This window comes from Rana temporaria, chromosome 4 (assembly GCF_905171775.1).
Source record: "Rana temporaria chromosome 4, aRanTem1.1, whole genome shotgun sequence".
NCBI lineage: Eukaryota > Metazoa > Chordata > Amphibia > Anura > Ranidae > Rana > Rana temporaria.
Genome location: NC_053492.1, coordinates 26,248,262 through 26,273,029, shown reverse-complemented (window position 1 = coordinate 26,273,029; position 24,768 = coordinate 26,248,262). Strand labels below are relative to the sequence as shown.

At 45.6% G+C, this 24,768-nt stretch overlaps 1 protein-coding gene across 1 annotated transcript in view; it reads right to left on the bottom strand.

Moving 5' to 3' along the window:
• The window catches only part of EPHX2 (epoxide hydrolase 2), a 143,184-nt gene extending 118,676 nt beyond the window's left edge, over positions 1 to 24,508 (bottom strand). Inside the window, exons 1-4 of the mRNA XM_040348146.1 lie at positions 24,355 to 24,508; positions 18,509 to 18,593; positions 14,987 to 15,146; positions 1,162 to 1,352 (exon numbers count right to left, since the gene is read on the bottom strand). Of these exons, the coding sequence (XP_040204080.1) occupies positions 1,162 to 1,352; positions 14,987 to 15,146; positions 18,509 to 18,593; positions 24,355 to 24,458 (540 nt within the window). The 5' untranslated portion in view covers positions 24,459 to 24,508. The remainder of the gene's footprint in view (positions 1 to 1,161; positions 1,353 to 14,986; positions 15,147 to 18,508; positions 18,594 to 24,354) is intronic.
• Between the last annotated feature and the right edge of the window lie 260 nt (positions 24,509 to 24,768).

The window sequence follows — 24,768 nt, the reverse complement described above, 5'->3', positions numbered from 1 at the left end:
AAACCAGACGTACGCAAACTACGTAATTTGCGTACGCAGGGCTCGCGCAACGTTGTGAATCGGTGTTAGTATGCAATTTGCATACTATACACAGATCACAATGGGAGCGCCCCCTAGCGGCCAACGCAAGAATGCAGCCTAAAATCTGCGTGGCATAAGAGCCTTATGCCACGCAGATTTTAGGCTGCAGTCGGCGTAGCGATGTTCCTGAATCAGGAGCATTCGCTACGCCGGAGCAAGTAAGCAATTGCGCTGCGTAACCTATGGTTACACAGGCGCAATTTCTTCTTGAATCTGGCCCACTATTTTTAAATTACTGCCTGGGCCACAATGAGGAATAATCCCTTGCGCATGCGCAGACACACACAACTGCCTCCTGGGACGTGTAACGTAGCCATCCCAGGAGCCGGATTTGAGATGTCATGCACACAACGATGGGGTCTCTGCCAGTTCTGTGAAATCTGGCACATGCAAGGAGACCTGGCAGAGCCTCACAGCGTGTCTGTGCATGCATCTTATCCTAATTCAAGATGGCAGCGCTGAAGAAGAGGGGCAAAGGAGGAGCTTTGATTACTGGCAGGGCAACTCTAGACTCCACAGCAGGGGCGGACTGACAACTCATGGGGCCCCCGGGCAATAGAAGATTATGGGGCCCCTCTGGCTTACAGATGGCCACCACGCCAGGAGGCAGTGCAGAGGCAGGGCAGCTAAAATCTTGGGATATTCACATTAAAAGCATGTCAGTTTCGGACATATCAGGGACAGATCTAAAAAAAACACAGATTTTTACATACTGTCCCTGGTTTTACTGAGCCTGGCAACCCTGATGGGGCCCCCTAGTGGCATTGGGCCCTCGGGCAGTGCCCGAGTGACTCAATGGTCAGTCCGCCCCTGCTCCACAGTCTAGTACAGGGGGTCTCCAAAAGATGGCCCATGGGCCAAATATAGTCCACCGCAAGATTTTATCAGGATCAAAGCTAGGGTCAGTGGTCTCTCACACAGGTCTTCAGCTCTCAGACAAGCTTCATAAATTCTGGACTTTGCATGTTATAGAGAAGATAGGGCCGTAGATAAACAGGTACAACTTCTGTAGGAGGTTTCTTATCATCTGAGGCCAGTAGCTTCACTACAGCTCAGAAGTAATACCAAATCTCTTCTCACCTCCTCAGGTTCAGCTTCCAGCATTTTCAGAGCGTACTCATATATGCGAGCCTCGGGTTTCCTCATTCCCACGCGGCACGACTCGATCACCATGTCGAAGTGACGGCTCAGCATGGAGAGAAGGTCGGCGGTGTGCTGTCGCTCTGCGCTGTCGTCCACCCAGTTGTTGGTTAGCACACAAGTCTTAAAACCTGCAGTGTAGGAGGAAAGAAGTCACCTAATTAGTAAATAGAGTGTCACCTGTGTGTAATTGAATCTCAGTATAAATACAGCTGTTCTGTGAAGCCCTCAGAAGTTTGTTAGAGAATCTTAGTGAACAAACAGCATCATGAAGGCCAAGGAACACACCAGACAGGTCGGGGATAAAGTTGTGGAGAAGTATAAAGCAGGGTTAGGTTATAAAAAAAATATCCCAAGCTTTGAACATCTCACAGAGCTCTGTTCAATCCATCATCCGAAAATGGAAAGAGTATGGCACAACTGCAAACCTACCAAGACATGGCCGTCCACCTAAACTGACCGGCCGGGCAAGGAGAGCATTCATCAGAGAAGCAGCCAAGAGGCCCATGGTAACTCTGGAGGAGCTGCAGAGATCCACAGCTCAGGTGGGAGAATCTGTCCACAGGACAACTATTAGTGGTGTTCTCCACAAATCTGCCCTTTATGGAAGAGAGAAAGAAGAAAGACATTGGTGAAAAAAAGCCATAAGAAGTCCTGTTTGCAGTTTATGAGAAGCCATGTGGGGGACACAGCAAACATGTGGAAGAAGGTGCTCTGGTCAGATGAGACCAAAATTGTACTTTTTGGCCTAAAAGCAAAATTCTATGGGCCAGATTCTGGTAGAAGTGCGGCGGCGTAACGTATCGTAGATACGTTACACCGCCGCAAGTTTTCATTGCAAGTGCCTGATTCATTGGGATGAAAACTACGCCGGCGGCCTCCGGCGCAAGGCGGGCCAATTTAAATGGGCGTGTGCCATTTAAATTAGGCGTGCTCCCGCGCCGGACCTACTGCGCATGCTCCGTTTCTTAACTCCCGCCGTGCTTTGCGCGCCGTGACGTCATTTTTTCGAACGGCGGCGCGCGTAGCGTAATTCCGTATTCCTGGGCGGCTTACGCAAACGACGTTATTTTTTAAATTTCGACGCGGGAACGACGGCCATATTTTATACTGCAATACGATTGCTGTGTAAAGTTAAGGCACCAAAAACGACGACTAACTTTGCGACAAGAAACTAGACTAGCAGCGACGTAGCGAACGCGAAAATCCGCCGTGAATCGCCGTAACTCCTAATTTGCATACCTGATGCTGGTTTACGACGCAAACTCCCCCCAGCGGCGGCCGCGGTATTGCATTCTAAGATCCGACAGTGTAAAACTATTACACCTGTCGGATCTTATGGATATCTATATTCTATGAATCAGTCGCATAGATAGAAACAGAGAAACGACGGAGTATCAGGAGATACGCCGTCGTATCTCTTTGGTGAATCTGGCCCTGTGTGTGGCAGAAAACTAAGACTGCACATCATTCTGAACACACCATCCCCACTGTGAAACATGGTGGTGGCAGCATCATGTGGTGGGGATGCTTTTCTTCGGCAGGGACAGGGTAGCTGGTCAGAGTTGATGGGAAGATGGATGGAGCCAAATACAGGGCAATCTTAGAAGAAAACCTGTTAGGCCGGGTACACACGGACAAACATGTATGGTGAAAGCGGTCCGTCGGACCGTTTCCACCATACATGTCTGCCAGAGGGCTTCTGTACGATGGTTGTACACACCATCGTACAGAAGTCCGCGCGTAAACAATACGCGGGGCGTGTCCGCGGTGTCGCCGCGTCGATGACGCGGTGTCGCCGCGACAATGACGCGGCGACGTGGGCGGCCCGCCTTTAAAATGCTTCCACGCATGCGTCGAAGTCATTCGACGCATGCGAGGGACGGCGGGCGCCTGGACATGTACGGTAGGTCTGTACTGACGACCGTACATGTCCGAGCGGGCTGAATTCCAGCGGACTGTTTTAAAACAAGTCCAGGAATATTTGTCTGCTGGGAAAAGGCCCGGCGGGCAAATGTTTGCTGGAATTCGGCCCGCTCGCGCCCACACACGACCAAACATGTTTGCTGAAACTGGCCCGCGGACCAGTTTCAGCATACATGTTTGGTCGTGTGTAGTTACGAGCGTACAGAATTTCACCGTACATTTGCCCGCCGGGCCGTTTTCCAGCAGACATTTATTTCCAAACTTGTTTTAAAACCGTCCGCTCAAATCCTGTCCGAACGTACATGTTTGGTGGTGAGTACACAAAACCAACGTACAAAAACCCCGCGCATGCTCAGACTAAATGAGGCCACGGGAGCGCTCGTTCAGGTAAAACTCACGTTTCTTTGGGATATGGCACATTCGTCAATAGAAAGATTAATTCTAGCAATAGAACACTGAAGCAAAACACACAATAACCAATGCTTGATGCCGTCGTTTTATTCATTCTTCTCTTGCTATAACTAATCAGTTATTTAGCTCATGTTATTTCAACTGAGTTGTTCCATACTGAAAAGTGACATTTGTTAGCTGTGATGTAGTAAGATTTTTGCAAACTTTTATTGGCCCGACGTATCATATTTTTAGTGGTCCTCCACATTTCAAATTTTTTGCTTTTAATGTTTAATGGTTATCTTTCCCACTTTCTTTAGGTGTTTATAGTTATGTCACCATTTAGAATATTTTAATAGGAAATATTTTTGATTTAGCTTTTGTTTGTATATTTAACATGATTTTGTTGAAGGTTGTTTAAATTGTCTACCATGTTGGCACACCAAATGACCCCCCCCCCCCCCCCACATGAGTTAGTGAATATTTTAGATTAATCATTTTATTTGTTTGTAATGTTTGATGCCTAAAATAATACCCACAGTATTACAAACAATAGGCAAGTTTTTCAAATCAACAAAAAGGCTTTTATTTGAGCAAATTATAAAAAGGATCAAAAACAGAATGGCAGCACTTGAACAGCTAGCAACATACATGCAAACTTGCATTTGAAACATGGTGAAGGATAAACTAGCCAACCTCAGGAAGCACACTAAATAAAATCTGAAGCAGCAGCACATAACCAAAGGAACCCAAGCTGTGGTAGTCCAAACAAGATGCCATTTGTGGGGGATCAAATGGAAGGCAGGGCATCAACGTCTCCTCTTCCTTGAAACCTTCCTTCCAGGCTGCCTTCCAGCGGGTCTTCCCTGGGCCCTTGCAGGTGGGGATGATGTGGCAGCAGGAGAATGGTGTTCAGCAAGCCGGGCCGGGTCACATAGCCCAGTGTCTGGGGTCAGCAGCTCCCTCTGCATCCACCAAAGGGCCTGGTTGATCACGCCCTTTGCCAGTTGCCTCTGCTCCTCCGTGCCTTGATTCAGGTCATGTGCCACGGAGGCACTGTAGGCCTCAGTGGGGTTGAGGGGGGCCCTCATGATGGCACTCGCCTCCCTAATCATTTGGAGGCTGGCTTCCTCCACTGCCCCCAATTTCTTCTTACGGCCTGGTGGCCTAATATAAAGGGGAGGAGCCTGGCTGGTGGTGCTTGTCCTGGGGAGCTGCTGAACGCCACTGGGCCCGGCCTCCTCCTGGCTGCCACTGACCCCTGCGGCCTGGCTGTCAGTGAGGAGAGGATCTGCCACCTCCTGGCTGGTCTCTTCTTCCTGTGTAAAAAAAAGGGACATGTTGTAATATATTTAGGAATATACTCACTCACATTTTCATGCTTGAATCTTATTTTTTGCCTTGAATTTAAACTTGAAAACAGACTCACCCTCTGACCCCTGCAGTTGTCATCCCTGACACCTATTTGTTTGCCCACGATTTTAGATTTTTACTTCCCAGCTTGTATTTTATTAACCAATATCAAGTCAAGAATCAAACAATAATTAATATTATTACATAAATAGTTATGAAACTACTATACCTCATCATCGTAGAGGCGCAGATCTGCCTCTCTGTCAGCCAGGCCCTCTTCATCTGACTCTGCAGGGCTGTGGTGATCTTGGGAAGTCCCGCTGGGAGGTAGCGTGGAGGAAAGGTTGGGATTCAGACTCGACATTGATGGCCTGCCTTCCAGTTGATCCCGCAAAAATGACATCTGGTTGTAATACCACAGCTTGGGTTCCTTTGGTGGTCTTGCTGCTGCTCCAGATCTTAGCTGTTTTTGGTGAGCTTTGTACGCTCTCCTATATGTGCCCCTGAGGTTGGCAAGTTTATCCTTCACCATGTTGGCACTGCATTCTGGCACCCATGTCCTCATGTATGCTGCTAGCTGTTCAAGTGCTGCCGCTCGTACGTCCTTATTGTGGTAATGGTCCTGCTTTGAATCCCACAGGATGGGCATTTCCCGAAATTTATCCAGCAAATGCTGGATAATGTCTTGGCTCTGCAGGAGATCCATTGTGAAATAAATTTTTTTTTTTTTTTATTCTAGATTGAAAAAATGAAAAGAAACCAAAAACACAATTAAAAAAAGCCTCAGCATTTACATTGATAGAATATGTTGTTAAAAAAGTAGTACCTATATAGAAATACAAACACAGTGTCTCTTGTTTAGAAAATGCTGGCCAGCTCTGCCCCATTGGTTGGTTTTAGCTAACATTTTTTTTTAACATGCCGCCCCTTTGGTTACATTGCAGGAAATAATATAAATCTACAACCATACACAATTATTACAAATGACAGCATTCATCAAGGCACTATTGCATGTGTAGATATCCTGCCCCTCAGCATTGATTACATGAAAGAAACTTCCTAATGACCTCTGTCCAACCAACACAGAACAATACTTGGCCTGATCTGAATACACCCTACATAATTACTAATGAGTCACAGCATTTTTGATCTCTCTATTTTGTGATGTCTACAAAAGCATTTGGGTACGAAAATCACATTCTGGTATCCAAGAGACATAATAGCTTAATAAAACTGTGCAACCAACAGACCAAACCCCCATCCCATTGCTCTACATTTTAGAGCCCGCTGCTGATCCCATGTTTAAATTTCTTACCTGCCTCTCTCACAATCCTCGTTTCTTCCGCTCGCTGAATTAACACGTAACCTACGTAATCACGTCAAGCGCCTTTTATACACTCCGCGTATGTATGAAACGCCGCCCTCGTCACCTTTGCCATGCCCCTAATCAATTGAAAAAGTAAATGTGGCGTTAACTGTGTAGGTTCTGGAATCGCGCGAATATTCTCCGCGTAACCTACGTCAATACGTTGTTGGCATTCGCGACACTCCGCATATGCAATAATCCCCGCCCTCATCTCCGCCCCTGACGGGACATTTCCTCGTTTCCACGCCCCTAATCTCTGTGGGAAGGAAAGATGGCGATGTCACACGAGCGGGCACGGAGCTCTCATGGCGCAAGTGAAGGGACAGAGGCTGGACCGTCCCGATCCAGGCCTAAAAGATATAAAGCCACTAATATGGCGTTCGAAGAAATGGTGGAGTTGGTTTACATCATGAGGAGGAAGGATTATGATGGTGAATGTGGGCCCTACAAAACACCGAACCGTAGGAAGTCACACATAATGGACAAGGTGGCAAGGAGAATGAGGAGAATGTTTGGTGTCACCAGGTCAAAGGAGCAACTACGGAAGCGTTGGTCCGATTTAAAATTGAGGGAGCCACATCACATGAAGAAGATCCTCAAAATTCTGCGTAAAAGTAAGTCCATATTATTTAAGGGGGGGGGGAATGTCTGCAATAATGTGTTGACATGTATTTTTTCACATCTGCCTCCTTGGCCTGCTTTTACTTTTGAACATGTGTAGATACTGTATTGTGTTTATGTCAAATAACAACCTTAAACAAATTTGGTTAAATAGTAAACACGCGTAATATGACATTGTTTCGCAAAAATGTGACGTTACTCCAGGAACAACACACCTGGACATGGCTGACTGGCCCCAAACTTGGTTTTCCAACATTGTTGACTAGCAAAATCACAGAAATTAAATTGAGTGAATGTGACAGGCAAACAAGATTCATTCTCCAAAATGCAAATAAAGCTGATGTTTTAACATCTTGAAATGCAAAGCACCTGTGTCTCAAAAATCAAAGTATATTTATTTGGAGGGTCGACGAGAATTAATGTTTTGGGGGGACATCCATGTGTGTCACTTCTTTGCAAAAAAGGGGCAGGATCTGAGCTTGGCCTAGAACTACGCCAAAAATGGAGGATTGCTGAAAGAAAAAACAACCAAAAATCATCATAAATGTATCGTCTATGCAATGTGTGCGATTTATGATATCCAATATCTGTGTGCTGATGAGTATCCCTTTTGTTTTTTATTATTTCTTATAGGGGAAAGAAGACGCCAGCAATTGGAGGAGGCAGAGAGGGCCAGACACCCGGAAAATCAAACACCTCCACATGTTGAGCAGGAGGAGGCTGGGGAAGGAAGAGAGGAGGATGTGGAAGGAGAAGAGGATGTGGAAGGAGAAGAGGATGTGGAAGGAGAAGAGGATGTGGAAGGAGAAGAGGAAGGAAGAAAGGAGGAAGGAAGAGAGGAGGAAGAAGTTATTTTGGACTTAGAATTTATATCAGATGAAGGGCAAGTGGCGGAAGAACAATTTGGCGAATTGCAAGAAGGTGGATTGATGGATGAAGGAGGAGTCGAAGATGATGGGGAGGTGGTGGAAGAAGGAGGAGTGATAGAAGATGATGGGGAGGTGGTGGAAGAAGGAGGAGTGATAGAAGATGAAGAAATTGGGGATGTGGAAATTATCAGGCCATCAGGTCAGTGTCACCCCTATATTAATAGGGCCAAACATATGCAGATAGGCTGGAAATTATTTACATATTTTGAATGCCAATTTGTTTCTTTTTAGGGGATCAAGATGGAGTAGCACATTTTTCACGTGCAAGTGCTTCTATCATTGTACAGCAACTAATGGAGTGCAGCACGGAAATGGACATTATGCAGGAAAGGATGCTAGTCATGGAGCAGAATGTGCGAAATGTCATTTCTGAGTGTAGCACGGAAATGGAGAACATGCGACAAAGGATGCTAGTCATCAACCAAAATTACAAAAATATCATGGACATGATGGGCCGTGTCAAAGACTGAACCACAGAAGCCCATCCCCCGCCCATCCCCCGCCCACAAAACCCTTTTTAATTTTTGTACTTTATAATACGCCAAAATTTCTAAATGCACACACAGTGTGCCAATATGTGCTATCTGCCATCACAGACTATCTATTGTCTGTGCTTTGTGGGTACAAACCCCTCCTCGATCCTCAACTAGTTGAGAGGAAGGGTTTGCTCCCACAAAACACAGACATTGATCACCCATGATGTCAGATAGCACATGTGGCCATTTGTCTGTTTAACCAATGACATTTGGCGAGTTTTCACTGAATGTGTGCATTTAGAAATTTTGGCGTGTTCCAGTGTGAAAGCACACCATCCATATGACTGACTGCTGTTCTTTTTTTAAATTTTTGTTTGGTGTTGATCTTTTTTGGTTTGTAAATGTTTCCAGTTTCAGATCACAAAACGAACAATAAATCTCACCTAAAGAAAGAAGTTAACTAATTTTAGAAAAAAACAAAAAAATTTTTGTGTTGTGTTAAAATCTTGTTTAAAAAATTAGACACAAACAAATGACAAGCCCAAAAATTCTTGCGTATAGTTTCAGTGAAATTATTGTTACATTGTGTTTCGATCATTATTATTGATAATCACTGTCAATAAAGACCAAAAAATAAATAATTAAAAGCCAATATTTTGTCTCCAGAATTTGCAGGAAATGTGTTCTGCCTAAAAATACACATTTCTTGTTAAAAAATGACTAAAATAAAATAAAAAAATGAGACATCAAAAGCAGAAAAAAGAGTGGCTTCTTATTTATAGACTGAATACCCAGTTTGTAGATGAGTGAATAATGTGCAAATGTGGTTAGTTAATACATCTGAGTAAGTAAATGTGGCACTAGAAGTGCACTATTTTTGGAGATAACCTGGAAGACAGAAAAATAGAGAAAAAGCAGTAATGACAAACAACTGTATAAAGTCCAATGGTCTAATTATTTATTAGTTGTGAGAATATTCCTTTCTTTTGGGGGCCGAATTAGAAAGAAATATGATCTGGCATAGCAATGGCCCCCCGACCCATGAAGTACTCAACATATTTGTCGCGTACCTCACGAGCAGATTGGGGGGCCAAGCCAGCGCGACCAGTGTCCAGGCCAGGAATGTTCTCTGAGGGTAGTCCTGCCTCAGAGCCCATGGGGGCTAGGTACGTCTGGGAGTGCCTGCGTAGAAAATTGTGCAAAATGCAGCAGGCAAATATAACGGTGTTCAATTTATATTCCGCCAAATGTATCGATGTCAGGAACAGGCGGAACCGGTTGCTGAGGATCCCAAAGGCATTCTCGACTACCCTCCGAGCCCTGGACAACCGAAAATTAAACACACTCCTCTCTGAGGTGAGGGTCCTCTGGGGAAAAGGCCGCATTAGGTGAGGTCCAAGGCCAAAAGCCTCGTCCGCTAGGAACACAAACGGAAGTCCTTCCACATTATCTTCATCTGGTGGCAATGCCAGACCACCAGTTTGGAGACGATCATAGAAATCAGTCCGTGCGAACACTCCCCCATCTGACATCCGGCCGTTCTTCCCCACGTCCACATAGAGAAACTCATACTGTGCCGACACCACCGCCATCAACACTATACTATGATAACCCTTGTAATTATAATAGTAGGACCCCGAGTGGGGTGGGGGCACAATGCGGACGTGTTTCCCATCTATTGCTCCACCGCAGTTAGGAAAATCCCACCGCTCGGCAAATTGGGAAGCCACAGACTGCCATTCCTGTGGTGTGGAGGGTAGCTGTGGGGACAAACAAAAAAAGAGATTTAGTACTTTGGCACATAAACATTGCAAACATAATCCTACAAGCATCCTTGTGCAACTTTACAATTTTTAAATAGCATTTGCAAATTTTGAAGGGAGAATTTCGGGGCACAAATATATAGGGCCACTTAATTAATAACAGACTCCACAGCCCTCTGATGGGGACAAAAACACTTTGAAGGGGGGGTGGGGGGTGTTTAAACTGTTTTTAGAAAACCAAAAAAATTAAAATAAAGTGGCATGGTGGGGGTTGGCCCGAAGATAGCATGCTGGACAGGTTAATATTGGGTAAGATCAAAATATGCAGGTAGGCCAAAATAAAAAGAACATGTAAAAGCTGATATCAACATGCATAGTGAGAAAAGGGAACGTTAGTTAAACACACAGCATATCTGGGAAATAAAATCAAAAGTTAGTTTGCCACATTATTAAAGACACATTGTGAGGTTAAAATGAGGAAACTTACCTTCATATACTCCTCGTGCATAACTTTAATGATGGCAGCACACGTGTCCGGTATGATGACCCCAAGCGCCTGCGGAGAGATGCCTGTCGAGAACTTGAGGTCCTGCAGGCTCCTCCCAGTCGCCAGGTACCGCAACGTGGCAATAAGCCTCTGCTCGGCCGTGATGGCTTGGCGCATCACAGTGTCCTGCCTCGTGATATAGGGGGACAGAAGATCCAGCAGACTGTTGAATACGGGGTCCGTCATGCGGAGAAAATTCCTATAGTCATTAGGATTATTCTCCTGGATTTCCCTAAGCAGAGGCATATGTGAGAACTGGTCACGCTGGCGCAACCAATTCTTGGTCCAGAAACGCCTCCGCCCCCTGTTTCTGGCCAAAGTACTGGAATAATGAACATATCCAGCAGCCATCCCATAAACAGCACCAACTCGCGAAAATTGACGCTGCTGCTCCATCATGGCTTCAAACCGGCCGGCTGGTCAGTCAAGAACACACTCCAACAGAAAGCACAATCAAATCCAGCGGTACCTGCAAAGAACGCACGACACACAGATACGAACGCACAGTACGAATCTGCTAAGCAGAACGAACTGCACGCCTGTACCCGAATGCCAACTACGTACCCACAAGCACACGCACTGAACGAGAAAATACTACCTGCTAAAGCCTGGAGACCGAGAAGCGCGAATCAGCTCTAACCAAACCTTCACTAACACGAGCAAAGCCGTAACTAGCAAAAGCGGAACAGAGGGCGTCGCCATTGACTTTGGCCTTTCCCTTTATAGTGACGTCAAACGTGGATTACGTGCACGCGTTCAGGTCCGCAGGGAAATATCGTCCGCTGGTGTGTACAAGCCAGCGGGCCAAATGAAAAAACAGCCTTGTACGCCGGAAACAGCCCGTCGGACATTTCGAACGGACATGTTTGCTCGTGAGTACTCGGCCTTAGAGTCTGTAAAAGACCAATCACTATACGCTTATTGCAATTTTTTTTTTTTAAACAAAAATATGTAGAATACATATCGGCCTAAACTGTGGGAAAAAAAAATGTTTTAATTTTTTTTAAATTTGGGATATTTATTATAGCAAAAAGTTAAAAATATTGGCCCAGATTTACAAAGGGCTTACGACGGCGCAACGCAATGTACGCCGTCGTAAGTCCTAATCTGGGCCCTCGTAGCTATGCGACTGATTCTTAGAATCAGTTACGCATAGATAAGCATTAGATCCGAAAGGTGTAAGGCTCTTACGCTGTCGGATCTTAAATGCAATTTTTTTTTTTTGCTGCTAGGTGTCGCCGATGTCGTTTTCCCCGTCGAGTATGCAAATTAGCAAAATCTGCGAATTCCCGAAGGTACGCGCGGTCGACGCAGTGAAGTTACGACGTTTACGTTAGATTTGCGACGCGTAAAGTTGCCCCTGCTATATGAGGGGCAACCAATGTTAAGTATGGCCGTCGTTCCCGCGTCGAAATGTAAAAATTTACGTCGTTTGCGTAAGTCGTTCGTGAATGGGGCTGGACACCATTTACGTTCACGTCGAAACCAATGACGTCCTTGCGACGTCATTTAAGGCAATGCACGTCGGGAAATTTTAGGGACGGCGCATGCGCATTAGGTTCGGCGCTGGAACGCGCCTAATATGCTATACGCCCCCTACCCGCCTAATTTGAATTTGGCGGGCTTGCGCCGGGGGATTTATGCTACGCTGCCGCAACTTTACAGGCAAGTGCTTTGTGAATCAAGCACTTGCCCGTAAAACTTGCGGCGGCGTAACGTAAATGAGATACATTACGCCGCCGCAGAGATGCGACGATCTACGAGAATCTGCCCCATTGTGTTTTTTTTTAATTGCCGCTCTTTTTTTGTTTACAGCGCAAAATATTAGAAATGATCAAATACCACCAAAAGAAAAAAACTCTACTTGTGGGGAAAAAAAAGGACGTCAATGTTGTTTGGGTACAGCGTCGCACGACCGCGCAATTGTCAGTTAAAGCGACGCAGTGCCGTTTCGCAAAAAAATGATCTGGTCATTAAGGGGGCAAATTCTTCCGGGGGGGGGGGGGGGTGGTTAAACAGGTACTGACATTCTCTTGTTAAAAAAAAAAAAAAAAACAACAACAGGTACTGACATATGCAGAGTGTAATCAGGTGAAAGGTCCATTGCTCCAAGCAAACAATGTCATATAGTGGCCTTGTAACATGGAGAGATTTATAATGATTGGATGTGCGGAGAGGAAATGTACCGTGGTGACACACATGGAAACAGACTTATGTAAATCATTCATGCATGTCAGTTGATCTTTTAACTGATATTTCTTTCTTTTTTTTTACAACTTAGTGTATATAAGCACATTCCACCCCCACCACCGCTGAACCTTGTCCTACTGGGAAGGCAATGAGAACCTTTGGACCCCTTATCCTTCACTGTGATAAAACGCCAAGTGTGCAGAAGACAGGCAGAGAGAGAGAGTTACATTTCATCTTTTTGGTTATTTCAGGCACATAAAATACTCAAATATAAAACTTTAACACCAATATATATATATATATAGCACACAATTAACAATGGGCTATGTTAAGGTTTTGTGTGTGTGTATATATGTGTGTGTGTGTGTGAGATATATATATATACACACACACTATATATATATATATATATATATATATATATATATATATATATATATATATATATATATGTGTGTGTGTGTGTGTGTGTGTGTGTGTGTGTGTGTGTGTGTGTGTGTGTGTGTGTGTGTGTGTGTATATATATATATATATATATATATATATATATATATATATATATATATATATATATTTTATTTTTTTCCCCCCATATATATAATAATTTCATATATATATATATATATATATATATATATATATATATATATATATAAAATAAAAATTATAATAAATATATATATATATATATATATATATATATATATATATATATATATATATATATATATATATTTATTTATTATAATTTTTATTATATATATATATATATATATATATATATATATATATATATATATATAAATAAAAAGTTACTCACCATAAAAACTTACCATGGGCCATTGTTTTTTTTTTTTGTTGCACCATACTTTGTTTGCAGACAACAAAACATCAAAATCATAATGAGACCCCACTAGGAAAATCAGATACCCCATAGTACTTATGAAGTACTATACTATGAAAAAAACATAAAACTAAATAAATAAATATATTAATATATAATTATGATTTTATTTGTATATAATATAGTACTCCATACATTATGTACTGGGGGGGTATACGATTTATCAAGAGGGATCTTATGATTTTGATGTTTTGTTGTCTGCAAACAAAGTATATATATATATATATATATATATAAAAAAGAATATAATAAAATATAATCAATATATATATTATATATATTTAAAAATATTGCACAGTATATACTGTAGACATGTGCAGAACAGAAAAATGTGTTCAGTTCCGGATAGATTCGTCATATTACGAATTTAGTTTTGTTATGGAATTCGTCTAGTTGAATTTTGTTTAGTTTTCATCAAAATTGGTTTCATTTATTACATTTTATAGCAATTCCAAAACGATTGACCAATTTGAATTTGGTGTAAAGAAAAAGGTGGTTATTGAGCAGCTGGCCGGGAAGCCGGCCGCCCGTGGCCTTAACAACCACGGGTCATCATCTGTCAGCTGGCTTCCCCACTGACAGATGAATGTAAAGATAAAGAATGCCGGAAACTGCCCAGCAATAGAAAAATGTTTAAAAAAAAACGACATGCCGCCCCCCCCCCCCAGTCCATACCAGGCCCTTTGGGTCTGGCATGAATTTTAAGGGGAACCATGCCAAAAAAAAAAAGCATGGGGTCCCCCCAAAATCCATGCCGGTCAGGAAGGAAGGGGGGGGGGGGACCCATGCTGGCAGGTCAGGAAGGAAGGGGGGGACAAGTAAGCGCCCCCCCCCCCTGAACCATACCAGGCTACATGCCCGTTACTCGGGGGGGCTTTGGGGACCTTAATGTGTCGCCTCGACCGTGTGTTGCCATTGTCATGATGGAATACCCATCCACGACCCATTTTCAATGCCGTGGCTGAGAGAAGGAGGTTCTCACCAAGATTTGATGATGATGATGATGATGGATGAGGAGGAAAGAGAAGAAAGAGAAAAAAAGGAGGAGAGAAGAAAGAGAAAAAAAGGAGGAGAGAAGAAAGAGAAAAAAAGGAGGAGAGAAGAAAGAGAAAAAAAGGAGGAGAGAAGAAAGAGAAAAAAAGGAGGAGAGAAGAAAGAGAAAAAAAGGAGGAGAGAAGAAAGAGAAAAAAAGGAGGAGAGAAGAAAGAGAGAAGAAGAGAGAAGAAAGAGAGAAGAAGAGAGAAGAAGAAGAAGAAGAAGATTTACATTTCAGATATTTCATTAAAGCAGCCGATCTTACCGTGCTGTCTGAGGGCCTTAGCAGCCTTCAGCATGGGCTTATTGATGCCACCATTCTGATAGAGGTCCTGGAAGGCGGTCTCCAGGGAGAAGGACTCGGGAAGGGTGGCCCCGGACTCTTTGGCGAAAGCCTGGCATTCCTTGTTTATTTCTGAAACAAACTGATATGAACAACAAAGTCACTTCTGATGTACCGTAAGCCTCTTTCTGTCGCTCTATAGCAAAGCTCAAGTTGGTGGAGGTAGAATCAGCACAAACAGCCAATCATATATGCTGCATTGCTCAAAGAATATGCAGATAGGAGGAGAGGGCAGAGCGACGGAGAGATGACCTCATCAGTCTGCTGCTTCTCCTTTTACTGCGAGTGTTACTGAACTGCAGTCAAGAAAAATCAGGTCTCCTCACTTGCCAGAAAGGTCTGTGCTGTTCTGCAGAGCCGAGTAAGAACTGGATGGACAGATATACAAACAGTTTAGTGTTTCAGCTGTTTGTTTGGTGTTCAGCTACTCCATCATTCTGTAGTCCCCAACATACAGACTAAGGACTTTGCTTGAGATAGCATGGGAAGTGTGCAGAGGATACAGGACAGCATTTTGTGAAGTGCAAAAACAACAAAAACAATGGGAACTTTACCAGACCAAAAGGGAGTAAATAAGAGATTCATTGTTGGGGTTTAACTAAGGATTATTTAGGTTCAGGGGTCTCCAAAATCTTTGTCAGAGTCCACCTAACTCTGGATCCCTACCAGAGTCCTACCTTTAATCAGAGCCTAGCTTAGGAGTGCCTCCTTACATCAGGGTCCTCTTTAGAGCCCCCTTACATCAGAATCTGCCATAGGAGTCCCCCCTAATATCAGGGTCCCCATCAGAACTCCCCTTACATCAGAGTCTGCCATAGGATTCCTCCTTTACATCAGAGTGCCCATCAGAGCCCCTCCCTTACATGAGGGTCCCTTAACAGGGCCCTCCCTTGCATCAGGGTCCCCAAACTCCCCCTTACATCAGGGTCTCCACCAGAGTTCATCTTTACATTAGAGTCCCCATCTGAGACTCCCCTTACATCAGAATCTGCCATAGGAGTCCCCCCTTATATCAGGGTCCCCATCAGAACTCCCCTTACATCAGAGTCTGCCATAGGAGTCCCCCTTATATCAGGTTCCCCATCAGAACTCCCCTTACATCAGAGTCTGCCATAGGAGTCCCCCCCTTATATCAGGGTCCCCATCAGAACTCCCCTTACATCAGAGTCTGCCATAGGATTCCTCCTTTACATCAGAGCCCCTCCCTTACATGAGGGTCCCTTAACAGGGCCCTCCCTTGCATCAGGGTCCCCATCAAACTCCCCCTTGCATCAGGGTCCCCATCAGAGTCTCCCCCTTACATCAGGGTCCCCATCAGAGTCTCCCCTTACATCAGGGTCCTCATCAGAGTCTCCCCTTACATCAGGGTCCCCATCGGAGTTCCCCTTACATCAGAGTCTGCCATAGGAGTCCTCCTTTATATCAGGGTCTCCATCAGAGTTCTCCTTTACATCAGGGTCCCTTAACAGGGCCCTCCCTTGCATTAGGGTCCCTATCAGACTCACCCTTACATCAGGTTTCTCATCAGGGTCCCCCATCAGACTCCCCCTTACTTTAGGGTCCCCATCAGAGTATCCCCTTACATCAGGGTCCTCATCAGAGTCCCCATCAGAGTTCCCCTTACACCAAAGTCTGCCATAGGAGTCCTCCTTTATATCGGGGTCTCCATCAGAGTTCCCCTTCATATCAGGGTCCCTATCAGAGTTCCCCCCCTTACATCAGGGTTCCTTAAAAGATTCCACTTGCATCAGGGTCTTTATCAGAGTCTCCCCTTACATCAGGATCCCCAACAAAGTCCCCCCTTTTATCTCAGCGTCCCCCCCCCCCTTACATCAGGGTCCCTATCGGAGTTCCTCCTTACATCAAGCCGAGACCATGTGGTTGTATACCTCAGACATATCAAAGCATATCCCCCTATGGTGTGTACTTGCCTCAATCCAGAGCACTAAGGCTGGGTTTACATGTGCTGCAGCCGTGGCTCACAGCAGGGGGGTGCGGAGTGTCCGTTCTCCGTTTCAGATGCAAATCAGGTCCGAATTTTTGGCTGAATTAACACCTGAAATGGACCAGAAGATACACAGGACCCTTTTGCAATTCGGACCGCGGCCGCCCTGAAGGTGTGTGACCCGGCTCCATTCAGAGCCGCTCACACTCTCCTGTCATGCGAATTTGATGCAAGTAAGTCCGCATCCAATTTTCATAAGTATGAACCTTTCCTCGATGTAATTTCTGTCTGCTGCCTCCTTCCTTCCTTCTGCAATCGGCATGAATAACTTCTGACAAGAAAAAAAAGAGGTGACAGGGGAGGGCGCTCCAGCACACAGCCTGTGATTGACAGCCTCAGCTCTGTTCCTGTGTGCTGCATGAAGGGGGGGGGTGTGTCTCTCGCCTCCAATCAGCTCTCACAACTCTCCTCACTGAGCTCTGCAGAGTGTAAACTTCAGCTCTCCGCCCCCTTTTATTCTGAACTCTCAGACAAGCTTTATAAATTCAGCATTTTGAATGGCTATAGAGAAGAGAAGACTGCAGATAAAACGGGTACAACTTGTGTAGGAGGCTGTGTTTCACCTCTGTGTATCACTTGAGTTATAGTCCCTTGACTGGGTATATGTAAGGGTTTACAACGACTTTTATTGTAAATCGGTGCACTTTGACGCTGGGTGGGCTGGGTGTGGCCCGCTGGCCGTCATTTGGAGACCCCGGATCTATAGGCCCAGATTCTCAAAGGGCTTACAACGGCACAACGCCATGTACGCCGTCGTAAGTCCTAATCTGGGCCGTCGTATCTATGCTCTTACGCCGTCGGATCTTAAATGCAATTTTTTTTTTGGTCGCTAGGCGTCGCCTCCGTCGGTTTCCCCGTCGAGTATGCAAATTAGCTAGATACGCGAATTTCCGAACGTACGCGCGGCCGACGCAGTGAAGTTACGACGTTTACGTTAGGCTTGTCCCGGCGTAAAGTTGCCCCTGGGTACATGGGGCGCAATCAATGTTAAGCATGGCCGTCGTTCCCGCGTCGAAATTTGTAAATTTACGTCGTTTGCGTAAGTCGTCCGTGAATGGGGCTGGACGCCATTTATGTTCACGTCGAAACCAATGACGTCCTTGCGACGTCATTTGGAGCAATGCACCCTGGGATATTCTTCGGACGGTGCATGCGCAGTACGTTTGGCGCGGGAACGCGCTTAATTTAAATACTACACGCCCCCTACCCGCCGAATTTGAATTAAGCGGGCTTGCGCCGGGTGATTTACGCTACTCCGCCGCAACTTTACAGGCAAGTTCTTTGTGAATAAAGCACTTGCCTGTAAAACTTGCGGCGGCGTAACGTAAATGAGATATGTTACGCCGTCGCAGAGAAACGCCGATCTCTGTGAATCCGGGCCCTAGTGCGGAGACCTAATACAGAAATTAGGTTATATCATTCCAGATTTGTATTATTACCTGGGAGAACGGGATTTGTCCTCTCTCCGCCCGGGGCAATGGTCCGTCCTCACCGCTCTTCACAAATACTTTCAAGAAGAAACCGCTGCCGACGCAACACAAAAACAAGGTAAAGAAATGTATTTTTATATATGGACACACATATAGTACTTTATTTATAAACAGGTGTGCTCAAAAGTTTGCATACCCTGGCAGAAATTGTAACATTTTGACATGGAAATTGAAAAATATGACAGGCCAGGTCTTTTGTTTAACCACTTAAGAACCGCCCAACGCCGATATACGTCGCCAGAATGGCACGGCTGGGCACAGGCACGTATGTCGCCTTTAAGAGCCCAGCCGTGGGTCGCGCCGGCGCGTGCACGCGACCCGGCGCAAAGCTCCGTGACCGCACCCGCGGGACCCGAACCGCCGCCGGTGTCCCGCGATCGGTCACAGGAGCTGAAGAACGGGGAGAGGTGAGTGTAAACACACCTTCCCCGTTCTTCTCTGTGGCAATGTCCGTGATCGTCTGTTCCCTGATATAGGGAAAGACGATCAGTGACGTCACACGTCCAGCCCCACCCCCTATAGTTATGAAACACATATGAGGTCACACCTAACCCCTACAGCGCCCCCTAGTGGTTAACTCCTAAACTGCAATTGTCATTTTCACAGTAAACAGTGCATTTTTATAGCACTTTTCGCTGTGAAAATTACAATGGTCCCAAAAATGTGTCAAAATTGTCCGATGTGTCTGCCATAATGACGCAGTCACGAAAAAAAAAAATAAAACGCTGATCGCCACCATTAGTAGTAAAAAACAAAAATTATTAATAAAAATCCCCTATTTTGTAGACGCTATACATTTTGCGCAAACCAATCGATAAACGCTTATTGGGATTTTTTTTACAAAAATAGGTAGAAGAATACGTATCGGCCTAAACTGAGGAAAAACATATTTTTTTATATATTTTTTGGGGATATTTATTATAGCAAAAAATATTGCATTTTTTTCAAAATTGACGCTCTATTTTTGTTTATAGCGCAAAAAATAAAAACCGCAGAGGTGATCAGATACCACCAAAAGAAAGCTATATTTGTGGGAAAAAAAGGACGCCAATTTGTCAGTTAAAGCGACGCGGTGCCGAATCGCAAAAACTGGCCATGTCCTTTACCTGCATAATGGTCCGAGTCGGTTAAAAAAATAGGTACAGTGTAAATAAAAAAAATGAATAAATAAAAATTATATAAAAAAAAGGAAAGGTTTAGTATAAATTTGAATATTTTTTTTAATTCTTGTATTTTTTTTTTTTTTTTAATTGCGTTTCAGAAACTCTGTGTAAATACTGTGTGACAAAAACAATTGCAACACCCACCATTTTTATTCTCTGTCTAGGGCCTCTGCCTAAGCGAAACGAAAACGCGGGTCAAAATGGCGCGTTTCTGCCTGCGTTGCCCAAAAGTACACATAATTTTTTCCTAATAATCCTAAAACAGGGAGCAGCTGTGTATTTTCTGTGCAGAAAATTGTGCGTCGCTAATTGTGCGTGCCTTGGTGCCCCAAAAAAATGGTATTTGCGCTTCTTTGGCGTGTTTTTTTTTTTTTTTGCATGACAGGCTGCAAACTCTGTAGAAACTTCTAGCCCCCCATATAACAGGTGACCCCCCCTATATACCGTCCTGTATACAGAGACTTCTAGACCTCCATATAACAGGTGACACCCCCCTATATACTGTCCTGTATACAGAGACTTCTAGCCCCCCATATAACAGGTGACACCCCCTATATACCGTTCTGTATACAGAGACTTCTAGCCCCCCATATAACAGGTGACCCCCCCTATATACCGTTCTGTATACAGAGACTTCTAGACCCCCATATAACAGGTGACACCCCCCTATATACTGTCCTGTATACAGAGACTTCTAGCCCCCCATATAACAGGTGACACCCCCATATATACTGTCCTGTATACAGAGACTTCTAGCCCCCCATATAACAGGTGACACCCCCATATATACTGTCCTGTATACAGAGACTTCTAGCCCCCCATATAACAGGTGACACCCCCTATATACCGTCCTGTATACAGAGACTTCTAGACCCCCATATAACAGGTGACCCCCCCTATATACCGTCCTGTATACAGAGACTTCTAGACCCCCATATAACAGGTGACACCCCCCTATATACTGTCCTGTATACAGAGACTTCTAGCCCCCCATATAACAGGTGACACCCCCCCCCTATATACTGTCCTGTATACAGAGACTTCTAGCCCCCCCATATAACAGGTGACCCCCCCCTATATACCGTCCTGTATACAGAGACTTCTAGCCCCCCATATAACAGGTGACACCCCCCTATATACCGTCCTGTATACAGAGACTTCTAGCCCCCCATATAACAGGTGACACCCCCTATATACTGTCCTGTATACAGAGACTTCTAGCCCCCCATATAACAGGTGACCCCCCCCTATATACCGTCCTGTATACAGAGACTTCTAGCCCCCCATATAACAGGTGACACCCCCCTATATACCGTCCTGTATACAGAGACTTCTAGCCCCCCATATAACAGGTGACCCCCCCCTATATACCGTCCTGTATACAGAGACTTCTAGCCCCCCATATGACAGGTGACGCCCCCCTATATACCGTTCTGTATACAGAGACTTCTAGCCCCCCATATAACAGGTGACCCCCCCTATATACCGTCCTGTATACAGAGACTTCTAGCCCCCCCATATAACAGGTGACCCCCCCCTATATACCGTTCTGTATACAGAGACTTCTAGCCCCCCATATAACAGGTGACCCCCCCTATATACCGTTCTGTATACAGAGACTTCTAGACCCCCATATAACAGGTGACCCCCCCTATATACCGTCCTGTATACAGAGACTTCTAGCCCCCCCATATAACAGGTGACACCCCCCTATATACTGTCCTGTATACAGAGACTTCTAGCCCCCCATATAACAGGTGACACCCCCCTATATACCGTCCTGTATACAGAGACTTCTAGCCCCCCATATAACAGGTGACCCCCCCTATATACCGTCCTGTATACAGAGACTTCTAGCCCCCCATATAACAGGTGACCCCCCCTATATACCGTCCTGTATACAGAGACTTCTAGCCCCCCATATAACAGGTGACACCCCCCTATATACCATCCTGTATACAGAGACTTCTAGCCCCCCATATAACAGGTGACGCCCCCCTATATACTGTCCTGTATACAGAGACTTCTAGCCCCCCATATAACAGGTGACCCCCCCTATATACTGTCCTGTATACAGAGACTTCTAGACCTCCATATAACAGGTGACACCCCCCCCTATATACTGTCCTGTATACAGAGACTTCTAGCCCCCCATATAACAGGTGACACCCCCCTATATACCGTCCTGTATACAGAGACTTCTAGCCCCCCATATAACAGGTGACCCCCCCTATATACCGTCCTGTATACAGAGACTTCTAGCCCCCCATATAACAGGTGACACCCCCCTATATACTGTCCTGTATACAGAGACTTCTAGCCCCCCATATAACAGGTGACACCCCCCTATATACTGTCCTGTATACAGAGACTTCTAGCCCCCCATATAACAGGTGACCCCCCCTATATACCGTTCTGTATACAGAGACTTCTAGCCCCCCATATAACAGGTGACCCCCCCTATATACCGTTCTGTATACAGAGACTTCTAGCCCCCCATATAACAGGTGACACCCCCCCCTATATACTGTCCTGTATACAGAGACTTCTAGCCCCCATATAACAGGTGACACCCCCCTATATACTGTCCTGTATACAGAGACTTCTAGCCCCCCATATAACAGGTGACCCCCCCTATATACTGTCCTGTATACAGAGACTTCTAGCCCCCCATATAACAGGTGACACCCCCCTATATACTGTCCTGTATACAGAGAATTCTAGCCCCCCATATAACAGGTGACACCCCCTATATACTGTCCTGTATACAGAGACTTCTAGGCCCCCATATAACAGGTGACACCCCCCTTTATACCGTCCTGTATACAGAGACTTCTAGCCCCCATATAACAGGTGACCCCCCCTATATACCGTTCTGTATACAGAGACTTCTAGACCCCCATATAACAGGTGACCCCCCCTATATACCGTCCTGTATACAGAGACTTCTAGCCCCCCCATATAACAGGTGACACCCCCCTATATACTGTCCTGTATACAGAGACTTCTAGCCCCCCATATAACAGGTGACACCCCCCTATATACCGTCCTGTATACAGAGACTTCTAGCCCCCCATATAACAGGTGACCCCCCCTATATACCGTCCTGTATACAGAGACTTCTAGCCCCCCATATAACAGGTGACCCCCCCTATATACCGTCCTGTATACAGAGACTTCTAGCCCCCCATATAACAGGTGACACCCCCCTATATACCATCCTGTATACAGAGACTTCTAGCCCCCCATATAACAGGTGACGCCCCCCTATATACTGTCCTGTATACAGAGACTTCTAGCCCCCCATATAACAGGTGACCCCCCCTATATACTGTCCTGTATACAGAGACTTCTAGACCTCCATATAACAGGTGACACCCCCCCCCCCTATATACTGTCCTGTATACAGAGACTTCTAGCCCCCCATATAACAGGTGACCCCCCCTGTATACCGTTCTGTATACAGAGACTTCTAGCCCCCCCATATAACAGGTGACACCCCCCTATATACCGTTCTGTATACAGAGACTTCTAGCCCCCCATATAACAGGTGACACCCCCCTATATACCGTCCTGTATACAGAGACTTCTAGCCCCCCATATAACAGGTGACCCCCCCTATATACCGTCCTGTATACAGAGACTTCTAGCCCCCCATATAACAGGTGACACCCCCCTATATACTGTCCTGTATACAGAGACTTCTAGCCCCCCATATAACAGGTGACACCCCCCTATATACTGTCCTGTATACAGAGACTTCTAGCCCCCCATATAACAGGTGACCCCCCCTATATACCGTTCTGTATACAGAGACTTCTAGCCCCCCATATAACAGGTGACCCCCCCTATATACCGTTCTGTATACAGAGACTTCTAGCCCCCCATATAACAGGTGACACCCCCCCCCTATATACTGTCCTGTATACAGAGACTTCTAGCCCCCCATATAACAGGTGACCCCCCCCTATATACCGTCCTGTATACAGAGACTTCTAGACCCCCATATAACAGGTGACACCCCCCTATATACTGTCCTGTATACAGAGAATTCTAGCCCCCCATATAACAGGTGACACCCCCTATATACTGTCCTGTATACAGAGACTTCTAGCCCCCCATATAACAGGTGACCCCCCCTATATACCGTTCTGTATACAGAGACTTCTAGCCCCCCATATAACAGGTGACCCCCCCTATATACCGTTCTGTATACAGAGACTTCTAGCCCCCATATAACAGGTGACACCCCCCTATATACTGTCCTGTATACAGAGACTTCTAGCCCCCCATATAACAGGTGACCCCCCCTATATACTGTCCTGTATACAGAGACTTCTAGCCCCCCATATAACAGGTGACACCCCCCTATATACTGTCCTGTATACAGAGAATTCTAGCCCCCCATATAACAGGTGACACCCCCTATATACTGTCCTGTATACAGAGACTTCTAGGCCCCCATATAACAGGTGACCCCCCCTATATACCGTCCTGTATACAGAGACTTCTAGCCCCCCATATAACAGGTGACCCCCCCTATATACCGTCCTGTATACAGAGACCTGCACTGGGCCTCCCCTCTCCCAGAATCCTCCGCGGCAGCCATTCTCCCTCCATGTCCCCGCTCACCCGGGCAGTGTCAGTCTCTCCTCCAGGCGGTGGAGGGCGCTCTGTACTCCGGGGGTGAGGAGAACTCCGCCCAGATCGAACATCACCAGCCGCTTCCCCGACATCTTCACCGGCCACTGTCACTGTCACCCCAGCGCGGCCACTATTACGCTGCGCGTCCCCGCCTGAGCCGCCTATGGGGCGCGGCCAGGGCGCTGATTACCTTTAACTTGGATTACCTCAGAGATATAGAATACCGGGGAGGGGGAGGGGATGTATATAGGCCTCCTTTATCTGGGACTTGTTCCTAACTACAGGGGGACCACAAGGCCCAGCCTTCCAATACAGTCCCAGGCTTCCAATACAGGAGGACTACAAGTCCCAGCCTTCCAATACAGTCCCAGGCTTCCAATACAGGAGGACTACAAGGCCCAG